A 13,336-nucleotide genomic window follows, 5' to 3' on the forward strand; every position below is an offset into this window, starting at 1 on the left:
ATGACGTGTTTCTGTAGCTGCTCTCTGCAGGTATGTATGTGTCGGTGTTGCGCTTCATGTGCTCCTTCACAATAAAAGCCCCGCACCGGAACACTGGTGAACTAATATCTTCCATTAGGTTGTTCAGCTGTAGTGAGACGGCGTTAAAGGCCGAGGGAGAATACGCACGGCCCGCCACTGAAAGATAGATTTCTAAGAATAAAAGGACTTCCTTTAAAAACAATAATAAATGTTATGTAAACGTATTGTTGAGTTGCTGTTGTTGTTGTTGTTGGTTCGATTCCAAAACAGAAGAAACCAGAGAGGAACATGACTTCTTTCAATCATGAAGTCGTCCTCTCCCGTCGCCCAGAGGGAGTTCTTGTTTGCGCCTCCTTCCCTCGTCGGCTAGGCGACGACGAGCGACATCATCGCTCAGCCGCTGCTCAGGTAGCAGCCGCTGCTCAGGTAGCTCCCCACAGGTACGTCCCGTGAGGCGGCGGTCTCAACAACAGGCGGCAACATCACCGCAAAGGCTGCTGGGAAATACTGATGATTCTGTTCTGAGTTTACCTTCAGACGCACGAACAGAGACGGAGCAGCACGACTGCTTAAAGACCGATTTACGACTGTTTAACGACTGCTTAACTAACGACTGTTTAACTAACGACTGTTTAACAAACGACTGCTTAACTAACGACTGTTTAACAAACGACTGCTTAACTAACGACTGCTTAACTAACGACTGTTTAACTAACGACTGTTTAACTAACGACTGTTTAACTCACGACTGTTTAACTAACGACTGCTTAACTAACGACTTTAACTAACGACTGTTTAACTAACGACTGCTTAACTAACGACTGTTTAACTAACGACTGCTTAACTAACGACTGTTTAACTAACGACTGTTTAACTAACGACTGTTTAACTAACGACTGCTTAACTAACGACTGTTTAACTAACGACTGTTTAACTAACGACTGCTTAACTTACGACTGTTTAACTAACGACTGCTTAACTAACGACTGTTTAACTAACGACTGCTTAACTAACGACTGTTTAACTAACGACTGCTTAACTAACGACTGCTTAACTAACGACTGTTTAACTAACGACTGCTTAACTAACGACTGTTTAACTAACGACTGTTTAACTAACGACTGTTTAACTAACGACTGCTTAACTAACGACTGCTTAACTAACGACTGTTTAACTAACGACTGTTTAACTAACGACTGTTTAACTGCGACTGCTTAACTAACGACTGTTTAACTAACGACTGTTTAACTAACGACTGCTTAACTAACGACTGTTTAACTAACGACTGCTTAACTAACGACTGTTTAACTAACGACTGCTTAACTAACGACTGTTTAACTAACGACTGCTTAACTGCGACTGTTTAACTAACGACTGTTTAACTGCGACTGTTTAACTCGACCTCCTGCTTAACTAACGACTGTTTAACTAACGACTGCTTAACTAACGACTGTTTAACTAACGACTGTTTAACTAACGACTGTTTAACTACGACTGCACACACACACTCACACACTAACACACACACACTAACACACACTAACACACACTCACACACACACACACACTAACACACTCACACACACACACTCACACACACTCACACACACACTCACACACACACACACTCACACACACACACTCACACACACTCACACACACTCACACACTCACACACACACACACACACACACTCACACTCACACACACACACACACACACACACTCACACACACTCACACACACACTCACACACACACACTCACACACACACACACTCACACACACACACACTCACACACACACACACACACTCACACACACACACACACTCACACACACACACACACACACTCACACACACACACACACACACACACACACACTCACACACACACACACACACACACACACACACACACTCACACACACACACACACACACACTCACACACACACACACACACACTCACACACACACACACACACACACTCACACACACACACACACTCACTGGACTTGAAGCTGTCCGGGGCTCCGTTGTGGGTCCTGTAGTCCAGACCGTGACCCTGCAGGTTTTATGTTTTTAACCCAGTCAAGTCAAAGGTTGCATCTGCATCCCAACAGGAAGAAGCTGTGGCTCCGCCCACCCGGAAGACTCGGTCCTGTAAGTGTGTCTCGGCCTTCCTCGTCCTCGTCATCGTCGCCTCGGGAGCCGCGCTTGCCTGGTACTTCCTGGGTAGGCCGACGCCGTGTCCTGTGACTTGTCCTTGTGTATTCATGTCAAGCGTGTTAGCATCGGCCTGTTAGCATCGGCCTGTTAGCATCGGCCTGTTGGCATCGGCCTGTTAGCATCGGCCTGTTAGCATCGTCCTGTTAGCATCGGCCTGTTAGCATCGGCCTGTTAGCATCGGCCTGTTAGCATCGGCCTGTTAGCATCGGCCTGTTGGCATCGGCCTGTTAGCATCGGCCTGTTAGCATCGGCCTGTTAGCATCGTCCTGTTAGCATCGGCCTGTTAGCATCGGCCTGTTAGCATCGTCCTGTTAGCATCGGCCTGTTAGCATCGGCCTGTTAGCATCGGCCTGTTGGCATCGGCCTGTTAGCATCGGCCTGTTAGCATTGGCCTGTTAGCATCGGCCTGTTAGCATCGGCCTGTTGGCATCGTCCTGTTGGCATCGTCCTGTTAGCATCGGCCTGTTGGCATCGGCCTGTTAGCATCGTCCTGTTAGCATCGGCCTGTTGGCATCGGCCTGTTAGCATCGTCCTGTTAGCATCGTCCTGTTAGCATCGGCCTGTTGGCATCGGCCTGTTAGCATCGTCCTGTTAGCATCGGCCTGTTGGCATCATCCTGTTAGCATCGGCCTGTTAGCATCGGCCTGTTAGCAGCGCAAGCACGATAGCATCTCATGGCTGTGGTCTGGTCCCGGCCGTGTTGACCTCCCCCTTTCCTCCGTGCCAGAGTACCGGGTCTGGGTGCTGGAGGCCCGGGTCCAGCAGCAGTACACCGCCTACCTGTCCATCCTCAACAGAACCTTCTCTGCCGACCTGTCGTCTGCCAGCAGCACCGCGTTCCAGGAGGAGGCCGAGGGCGTGCAGGCCATGGTGAGCGGGTTCCTCAGACTTCCTTCTGGTTTCTGGTTCCGGTCGTTTTCACATCAAACCAGAACCCAAAGAACCTGTTCCCACTGGACAGAACCCCTCTCGCGTCAGGCCTCCAACGAGCCTCCAGGGGCCGGACCCGTGGCTTTCGTCGTGGTGTTGATGGCTCTCACGGCCTCCATCCCAGCAGCGTTCCAGATGACTCTGGACCCAGTTCTGAGGAGAGACCGGGTCCAGGACTCCTTCCTGCAGCTCTCTGTCTGTCCGTCCTCCGTGTTCAGTTTGAGACCGCTGTCTTCCTCTGTCTTTCAGGTGACGAAGATCATGATGGGCTCCAGTCTCTGTCGATACTTTAACTCCACCGCTGTGTTCGCCTTTGGGTACGTGGACCAAACCTTCTTTATTCACCGGAAGCAGGAGGAGCTTCAGGGTGAGATGGCGGCGGCTCCACAGGGCCTCAGCTCTGCCTGCTGGGTCCAGTGGGTCAACACAGGTGGTTCACTAACGTCTTCCTGAACGTAACAAAGTAGTTTTGTTGCTTTGATGGAAGTTTATTTTGAAAGGACACAACATGAACACGTAGCTGGACTTTCATAGAAACTTAAAGCAAGACGCTGAGTCCAAAGACGAGGAACTGAGAACCAAAAACTTCCAAAATCACAAACGAAACAGGATCCGGCGATAAGCAGGAAACTCATCAGAACCACGAGACACAGGTAGTTTAGTAGTTTAAACATAACGAGTAGTTTATTAGTTTAAACCTAACTAGTAGTTTAGACCTAACTAGTAGTTTAGTAATTTAAACTTAACTAGTCGTTAGACCTAACTAGTAGTTCAGTAGTTTAAACCTAACTAGTAGTTTAGACCTAACTAGTAGTTTAGTAGTTTAAACTTAACTAGTAGTTTAGACCTAACTAGTAGTTTAGTAGTTTAAACTTAACTAGTAGTTTAGACCTAACTAGTAGTTCAGCAGTTTAAACCTAACTAGTAGTTTAGACCTAACTAGTAGTTTAGTAGTTTAGACCTAACTAGTGGAACTGTGGACCAGCTCTTCACCCTCGCAAGGGTCCTCGAGGGTCCTGGGAGTTTGCCCAACCAGTCTTCATGTGTTTTGTGGACTTGGAGAAGGCTTTCGACCGGGTCCCTCTGGGATTGTTGTGGGGGGTGCTGCGGGGGTATGGGGGTCCGGACCCGTTGCTACGGGCTATCCGGTCTCTGTACGCCTGCAGTAGGAGCTGTGTTCGCATCCTCGGCAGTAAGTCAGACACGTTCCCGGTGGGTGTTGGTCTCCGCCAGGGCTGCCCTTCATCACCGGTCCTGTTTGTGATTTTCATGGACAGGATATCTAGGCGCAGCCTGGGGGTGGAGCAGGTCAGGTTTGGGGGTCTTGGGATCGCCTCTCTTCTGTTCGCAGATGATGTGGTCCTGTTAGCATCCTCAGACCGTGACCTCCGGCACTCACTGGGGCGTTTTGCTGCCGAGTGTGAAGCGGCAGGGATGAGAGTGAGCACCGCCAAATCTGACGCCGTGGTGCTCTGCCGGAAACCGGTGGATTGCTCCTCCAGGTGGGGACAGAGTGCCTGCCCCAAGCGAAGGAGTTCAAGTATCTCGGGGTCTTGTTCACGAGTGAGGGTAAGATGGAGCGGGAGATCGACAGGCGGATCGGTGCAGCTGCAGCAGTAAAACAGGCGCTGTACCGGTCTGTCTCGGTGAAGAGGAGCTGAGCCGAAAGGCGAAGCTCTCAATTTACTGGTCGGTCTACGTTCCAATCCTCACCTATGGTCATGAACTTTGGGTAGTGACCGAAAGAACGAGGTCGCGAATACAAGCGGCCGAAATGAGTTTCCTCCGTAGGGTGGCTGGGCTCAGCCTTAGAGATAGGGTCAGGAGCTCGGACATCAGGAGGGAGCTTGGAGTCGAGCCGCTACTCCTTCGCATCGAAAGGAGTCAGCTGAGGTGGTTCGGGCATCTGATTCGGACGCCTCCTGGACGCCTCCCGTTAGAGGTTTTCCAGGCACGTCCTACTGGGAGGAGACCCAGGGGAAGACCCAGGACACGCTAGAGAGATTATATCTCCCGGCTGGCCTGGGAACGCCTCGGGATCCCCCAGAATGAGCTGGAAAGTGTTGCGGGCGAGAGGGAAGTCTGGGTCAACCTGCTGGGTCTGCTGCCCCCAAGACCCGACCCCGGAATAAGCGGATGAGAATGGATGGATGGATGGATAGTAGTTTAGACCTAACTAGTAGTTTAGTAGTTTAGACCTAACTAGTAGTTTAAACCTAACTAGTAGTTTAGACCTAACTAGTAGTTCAGTAGTTTAAACCTAACTAGTAGTTTAGACCTAACTAGTAGTTCAGTAGTTTAAACCTAACTTGTAGTTTAGACCTAACTAGTAGTTCAGTAGTTTAAACCTAACTAGTAGTTTAACCCTAACTAGTAGTTTAGTAGTTTAACCCTAACTAGTAGTTTAGTAGTTTAACCCTAACTAGTGGTTTAGTAGTTTAACCCTAACTAGTAGTTTATTTTGAATGTGTTGCTTGAATGTGTGGTAACATTCCTTAAAGACATCATCTCATCTCAGCTGACGTGCTGTCGCTGCCCCCTAGGGGTTTCATTGCACACCTGCAGGGTGGTGGGGGCGGAGCCTGTGGGCCACCGTGACATCACGGTTGGGGGCGTGGTCACAGGTCTCTCCTCTGCTCCTCAGGGAGGGCAGCGTCGTGGCTCACTTCTGGATCTGGATGTCGGTGCCGGGCAGCCATGTCGGGAGGCTGAGCTTGGAGGAGGTGACCCGGAGCCTGCAGGAGGGCCTGAGGGGCCACCGGGGGCCTGGGGGGGGGGAGGAGGAGGAGGCCGGCTGCAGCGGGTACCTGGTGCACCTCCCCTCGCTGCACGTCAGCGGTGAGCCGACGAGAAGGAGAAGATGGTTTAAAACTTTCGGCTATTTTGTTCCACAGACACGACTCACAGTCGCCGAGCGGTGACCTCGCCGAGCGGTGACCTCGCCGAGCGGAGACCTCGCCGAGCGGTGACCTCGCCGAGCGGTGACCTCGCCGAGCGGTGACCTCGCCGAGCGGTGACCTCGCCGAGCGGAGACCTCGCCGAGCGGTGACCTCGCCGAGCGGTGACCTCGCCGCCCGGCGTCGACTTAAATCATGACATCGTCATCTAGTTGTGATTAGCATGCAGCTCAAACCACAAGCAAAGACATCAGCCAATCACAAGGCTACACTGGTGGCTCCTCACTTTAGCTCCGCCCCCCAGCCTCAACCGTTACTGCATTTAGACTTTAAAAACACCTCATGATCTGAGTGAGACTCATCATGTGACCTCATCATGTGACTTCATCAACATGTGACCTCATCATCATGTGACCTCATCAACATGTGACCTCATCAACATGTGACCTCATCAACATGTGACCTCATCATCATGTGACCTCATCATCATGTGTCCTCATCAACATGTGACCTCATCAACATGTGACCTCATCATCATGTGACCTCATCAACATGTGACCTCATCAACATGTGACCTCATCAACATGTGACATCATCATGTGACCTCATCATCATGTGACCTCATCAACATGTGACCTCATCATCATGTGACCTCATCATCATGTGACCTCATCAACATGTGACATCATCATGTGACCTCATCATCATGTGACCTCATCATGTGACCTCATCAACATGTGACTTCATCAACATGTGACCTCATCATCATGTGACCTCATCAACATGTGACCTCATCAACATGTGACCTCATCATCATGTGACCTCATCAACATGTGACCTCATCAACATGTGACCTCATCAACATGTGACCTCATCAACATGTGACCTCATCATCATGTGACCTCATCAACATGTGACCTCATCATGTGACCTCATCAACATGTGACCTCATCAACATGTGACCTCATCATGTGACCTCATCAACATGTGACCTCATCAACATGTGACATCATCATGTGACCTCATCAACATGTGACCTCATCATCATGTGACCTCATCAACATGTGACCTCATCAACATGTGACCTCATCAACATGTGACCTCATCAACATGTGACCTCATCATCATGTGACCTCATCATGTGACCTCATCAACATGTGACCTCATCATGTGACCTCATCATCATGTGACCTCATCAACATGTGACCTCATCATGTGACCTCATCATCATGTGACCTCATCATCATGTGACCTCATCAACATGTGACCTCATCATGTGACCTCATCAACATGTGACCTCATCATCATGTGACCTCATCATCATGTGACCTCATCAACATGTGACCTCATCAACATGTGACCTCATCATCATGTGACCTCATCAACATGTGACCTCATCAACATGTGACCTCATCGTCATGTGACCTCATCAACATGTGACCTCATCATCATGTGACCTCATCATCATGTGACCTCATCATGTGACCTCATCAACATGTGACCTCATCATCATGTGACCTCATCATCATGTGACCTCATCATGTGACCTCATCAACATGTGACCTCATCATCATGTGACCTCATCATGTGACCTCATCAACATGTGACCTCATCGTCATGTGACCTCATCAACATGTGACCTCATCATCATGTGACCTCATCATCATGTGACCTCATCAACATGTGACCTCATCATCATGTGACCTCATCATGTGACCTCATCAACATGTATCCACAGACTGTGTTGACATTAGCGTAGTGTCCCAGTGGCTCCACCCCCCCTGACCTTCTGGTCTTGGTGGTTTCCACCAGACTGCTACCGCTACCAGCAGGTGGCGCCCGGCGGCCGCGCGGCGCTCCGCGGCTCCGACGCGCGGCGCTCGTCCTGCATGTGGCACCTGCAGACCGGCCCCGGGGCCCAGCTGGAGCTCCGCGTGGAGTGGCTGCTGCCGCAGTGCCGGGACCGGCTGGCGGTCTACGACTCCCTCACGCCCTCCGCCTCCCGCCTCATCACATCGTGAGTGGGGGGGGGCGTCTCAGGCTGCAACGGTTCTGATTGGCTGTTGTTGTCCAGCGTGCTCGGCTGCAGCAGACGGGAGCCCGTGGTGACGGTGCTGTCTTCAGGAGCCTGGATGACGGTGGTCTGGAAACAGGGTCTGTACCACTACAAGGACCCCTTCTCTCTGTCGGCTCAGGCCTGGGACCGCCAGGGTGAGACCCCCGACCCCCCTGGCCATCGCTCACTCAGAATGAGATGGATTGAGATACTTCTCTCTTTGTGTCTTTGTGTCTTTGTGTCTTTGCCAGGCTGTAACTCCACCATAGAGCTGAAGGCCGTCTCGGGGGTCCAGGGGACGCTGAGCACGCCCTTCTTCCCCAGCTACTACCCCCCCGACACCAACTGTACCTGGAGCTTCAGGGTGAGCCCACCGGCCCTCTGTTGTGCATCTCTGTGTGTGTGTGTCTGTGTGTGTCTGTGTGTGTGTGTGTCTCTGTGTGTGTATGTGTGTCTCTGTGTCTCTTTGTGTCTCTGTGTGTGTCTGTGTGTCTCTTTGTGTGTCTCTGTGTCTCTTTGTGTCTCTGTGTGTCTCTTTGTGTCTCTGTGTGTCTCTTTGTGTCTCTGTGTGTCTCTGTGTGTCTATGTGTGTCTCTTTGTGTCTCTGTGTGTCTCTTTGTGTCTATGTGTGTCTCTTTGTGTCTGTGTGTGTCTCTTTGTGTCTCTGTGTGTCTTTGTGGGTCCTGTCTCTTTGGGTCCTGTCTCTGTGGGTCCTGTCTCTGTGGGTCCTGTCTCTTTGGGTCCTGTCTCTTTGGTCCTGTCTCTTTGGTCCTGTCTCTGTGGGTCCTGTCTCTGTGGGTCCTGTCTCTGTGAGTCCTGTCTCTTTGGTCCTGTCTCTGTGGGTCCTGTCTCTTTGGGTCCTGTCTCTGTGTGTCCTGTCTCTGTGGGTCCTGTCTCTTTGGGTCCTGTCTCTGTGGGTCCTGTCTCTGTGTGTCCTGTCTCTGTGGGTCCTGTCTCTTTGGGTCCTGTCTCTTTGGTCCTGCCTCTTTGGGTCCTGTCTCTGTTGGTCCTGTCTCTGTGGGTCCTGTCTCTGTGGGTCCTGTCTCTGTGAGTCCTGTCTCTTTGGTCCTGTCTCTGTGGGTCCTGTCTCTTTGGGTCCTGTCTCTGTGGTCCTGCCTCTTTGGGTCCTGTCTCTGTGGGTCCTGTCTCTGTGGGTCCTGTCTCTTTGGTCCTGTCTCTGTGGGTCCTGTCTCTGTGGTCCTGTCTCTGTGGGTCCAGTCTCTGTGGGTCCTGTCTCTTTGGTCCTGTCTCTTTGGGTCCTGTCTCTGTGGGTCCTGTCTCTGTGGTCCTGTCTCTGTGGGTCCTGTCTCTGTGGTCCTGTCTCTGTGGGTCCTGTCTCTGTGGGTCCAGTCTCTGTGGGTCCTGTCTCTTTGGTCCTGTCTCTGTGGGTCCTGTCTCTTTGGTCCTGTCTCTTTGGGTCCTGTCTCTGTGGGTCCTGTCTCTGTGGGTCCTGTCTCTTTGGTCCTGTCTCTGTGGGTCCAGTCTCTGTGGGTCCTGTCTCTTTGGTCCAGTCTCTTTGGTCCTGTCTCTTTGGTCCTGTCTCTTTGGGTCCTGTCTCTGTGGGTCCAGTCTCTTTGGGTCCAGTCTCTGTGGGTCCTGTCTCTTTGGTCCTGTCTCTGTGGGTCCTGTCTCTTTGGGTCCAGTCTCTGTGGGTCCTGTCTCTTTGGGTCCTGTCTCTGTGGGTCCTGTCTCTTTGGTCCTGTCTCTGTGGGTCCTGTCTCTTTGGGTCCAGTCTCTGTGGGTCCTGTCTCTTTGGGTCCAGTCTCTGTGGGCCCTGTCTCTTTGGGTCCTGTCTCTTTAGGTCCTGTCTCTGTGGGTCCTGTCTCTTTGGGTCCTGTCTCTGTGGGTCCAGTCTCTGTGGGTCCTGTCTCTTTGGTCCTGTCTCTGTGGGTCCTGTCTCTTTGATCCTGTCTCTTTGGTCCTGTCTCTGTGGTCCTGTCTCTTTGGTCCTGTCTCTGTGGGTCCTGTCTCTTTGGGTCCAGTCTCTGTGGGTCCTGTCTCTTTGGGTCCTGTCTCTGTGGGTCCTGTCTCTTTGGGTCCTGTCTCTGTGGGTCCAGTCTCTGTTGGTCCTGTCTCTTTGGTCCTGTCTCTGTGGGTCCTGTCTCTTTGGGTCCTGTCTCTGTGGGTCCCGTCTCTTTGGGTCCTGTCTCTGTGGGTCCAGTCTCTGTGGGTCCTGTCTCTGTGGGTCCTGTCTCTTTGGTCCTGTCTCTGTGGGTCCTGTCTCTTTGAGTCCAGTCTCTGTGGGTCCTGTCTCTTTGGGTCCAGTCTCTGTGGGTCCTGTCTCTTTGGGTCCTGTCTCTTTAGGTCCTGTCTCTGTGGGTCCTGTCTCTTTGGGTCCTGTCTCTGTGGGTCCAGTCTCTGTGGGTCCTGTCTCTTTGGTCCTGTCTCTGTGGGTCCAGTCTCTGTGGGTCCTGTCTCTGTGGGTCCTGTCTCTTTGGGTCCTGTCTCTGTGGGTCCAGTCTCTGTGGGTCCTGTCTCTGTGGGTCCTGTCTCTTTGGGTCCTGTCTCTGTGGGTCCTGTCTCTGTGGGTCCTGTCTCTGTGGGTCCAGTCTCTGTGGGTCCTGTCTCTTTGGTCCTGTCTCTGTGGGTCCTGTCTCTTTGATCCTGTCTCTTTGGTCCTGTCTCTGTGGTCCTGTCTCTTTGGTCCTGTCTCTGTGGGTCCTGTCTCTTTGGGTCCAGTCTCTGTGGGTCCTGTCTCTTTGGGTCCTGTCTCTGTGGGTCCTGTCTCTTTGGGTCCTGTCTCTGTGGGTCCAGTCTCTGTTGGTCCTGTCTCTGTGGGTCCTGTCTCTTTGGTCCTGTCTCTGTGGGTCCTGTCTCTTTGGTCCTGTCTCTGTGGGTCCTGTCTCTTTGGGTCCTGTCTCTGTGGGTCCAGTCTCTGTTGGTCCTGTCTCTGTGGGTCCAGTCTCTGTGGTCCTGTCTCTGTGGGTCCTGTCTCTTTGGTCCTGTCTCTGTGGGTCCTGTCTCTGTGGTCCTGTCTCTGTGGGTCCTGTCTCTTTGGTCCTGTCTCTGTGGGTCCTGTCTCTTTGGTCCTGTCTCTTTGGTCCTGTCTCTGTGGTCCTGTCTCTGTGGGTCTTGATGGATGTCTCGTTGGTGTGTTCTTGTGTCTCCTGGTCTCAGGCGCCCGGTGCTGGTCTCGGCTTGTCTCTGGAGTTTGAGGGTTACAGGCTGAGCAGAGCCGGCTACAACCAGGCCTGCCCCCAGGGCCAGTGGACCCTCCAGAACCGCAGGTAGGCCGGGCCCCAGTGAACTGTGTCTCCTGTCTTCTTGTAGTTCATTTGTAGTTCATTTGGGGTTTTGTGTCTCTCTGCTGGTTCGGCCCCTTCTCACGGCCGTCGTGTCTCTTTGTGGTATTTTGGCATTTCTTGAACAAAAGGGCCACTTGCAAAAGTTCATTCAAACTCTTTTTAAAATTTAAAACCTTCTTAATCGTCACAATCCTTTGAGGTGGCCTCCTCCGCCCGCTAGGCGCCACATGGCAGCAGCACATAGACGACGTGGCAAAAACAAAAGAGATTCTCCTGGAACAAAGAAGAGCAGAAAGCTCATCGTGTGTATTCATACCTGCCCCCTGTGTGCGGTGAGGTGTGTAACAGGAAGTGTGTGTGTGTAACGTGTGTGTGTGTAACGTGTGTCGTCTCAGGCTGCTGTCTTCCTGAGTGTCCCGTGTTGTGTCTCCTGGAGTTTGACCGTCTGTCCTCTCTCAGGCTGTGCGGCTCCAGAGGCCTGCAGCCGCACACCGAGCGCCTCCCGCTGCTCGCCGCCGCCGCCGCCGCCGTGGTGATGACGTCAGAGGCGTCGCTCACCGGGCCGGGACTCCGGCTGCGCTACGGCGTCTTCAACCTATCAGACCGTACGACGCGCCTCTGCTGTGTTTCACCGTGCTCCTGAACAGGGTTTCTGTAACGTGTGTGTGCGTGTGTGTGTGCGCGTGCGTGTGCGCGTGCGTGTGCGTGTGCGTGTGTGTGTGTGTGTGTGCTTCACAGCGTGTCCAGGTCAGTTTCTGTGCTCTGTTAACGGACTCTGTGTTGCTGCTTGTGATGGAATCAAGGACTGCCCCAACGGACTGGACGAGAGGAGCTGTGGTGAGGATGAAAACCTGAAATAGATTAAAGCTGCATTCTCTCTCCTGACCACCAGGGGGCGACTCCTCTGGTTGATGTTTCATGTTCCAAAAAACAGTACCTTTCAAGACAGTGTCTTTCCTTCCTGTGTGTGTGTGTGTGTGTGTGTGTGTGTGTGTGTGTGTGTGTGTGTGTGTGTGTGTGTGCGTGTGCGTGTGGGTATGTGTGTGTGTGTGTGTGTGTGTGTGTGCGTGTGTCAGTGTGTGTGGCTCAGTACCAGTGTCCAGAGGACAGTCGGTGTGTGGGCTACTACCAGGTGTGTGACCAGCTCCCAGACTGCCCCGAGGCCATGGACGAGATGAACTGCACCGACGGTGAGACACACACACACACACACACACACACCATCACAAACACAACACACACACACTGTAATTTGTACCTGATGAATACAATTTGCTTATTACATTCTCTAAAATATGTGTGTGTGTGTGTGTATGTGTGTGTGTGTGTGTGTGTGTGTCCAGGTGTCCCGTGTACAGATATGACGTACCGGTGTTCTGATGGAACGTGTCTGAAGAAACCGAACCCAGAGTGTGACTTCACCCCCGACTGCCCCGACGCCTCCGACGAGCAGCACTGTGGTGCAGAGGACTCATTTATACTTTAACGCCTTTATAATTATTATGTCACTTAACTTGTTTTATATTTGATTATTTCACTTTAACTCCTTTATAATTATTTTGTCACTTAACTTGTTTTATATTTTATTATTTCACTTGAACTCCTTTATAATTATTTTGTCACTTAACTTGTTTTATATTTTATTATTTCACTTCAACTCGTTTATATTTTATTATTTCACTTTAACTCGTTTATATTTTATATTTCACTTTAACTCGTTTATATTGTATTATTTCACTGTAACTCTCATCTGTTGGCTGATCACCAGGAGACGACGTCGCCCTCTAGTGGTCGTAGTTATAATGATTATAGTCAGGTGACGTAGTGAAGTCTCAAACTCAGGACTTTCACCCAGGAGACAATGTTTGTGTCAAAAAACATCAATAATAAAAATAATAATAATAAATGATCATATTGTTTTCCTGTGATGTAATACAATATTAATCTTTCTGAT

General features: G+C 51.3%; 1 protein-coding gene across 1 annotated transcript in view; it reads left to right on the forward strand.

The window, feature by feature from the left end:
- The window catches only part of LOC130189722 (transmembrane protease serine 6), a 19,036-nt gene continuing 5,700 nt past the window's right edge, over positions 1–13,336 (forward strand). The window contains exons 1-13 of the mRNA XM_056408653.1: positions 1–30; positions 2,149–2,260; positions 2,982–3,124; positions 3,434–3,501; positions 5,829–6,061; positions 7,894–8,098; positions 8,156–8,292; positions 8,389–8,501; positions 11,255–11,364; positions 11,842–11,987; positions 12,121–12,219; positions 12,459–12,572; positions 12,726–12,842. Coding sequence (XP_056264628.1) covers positions 1–30; positions 2,149–2,260; positions 2,982–3,124; positions 3,434–3,501; positions 5,829–6,061; positions 7,894–8,098; positions 8,156–8,292; positions 8,389–8,501; positions 11,255–11,364; positions 11,842–11,987; positions 12,121–12,219; positions 12,459–12,572; positions 12,726–12,842 — 1,627 coding nt within the window. The remainder of the gene's footprint in view (positions 31–2,148; positions 2,261–2,981; positions 3,125–3,433; positions 3,502–5,828; positions 6,062–7,893; positions 8,099–8,155; positions 8,293–8,388; positions 8,502–11,254; positions 11,365–11,841; positions 11,988–12,120; positions 12,220–12,458; positions 12,573–12,725; positions 12,843–13,336) is intronic.

This window comes from Pseudoliparis swirei, chromosome 24 (genome assembly GCF_029220125.1).
Source record: "Pseudoliparis swirei isolate HS2019 ecotype Mariana Trench chromosome 24, NWPU_hadal_v1, whole genome shotgun sequence".
Lineage (NCBI taxonomy): Eukaryota > Metazoa > Chordata > Actinopteri > Perciformes > Liparidae > Pseudoliparis > Pseudoliparis swirei.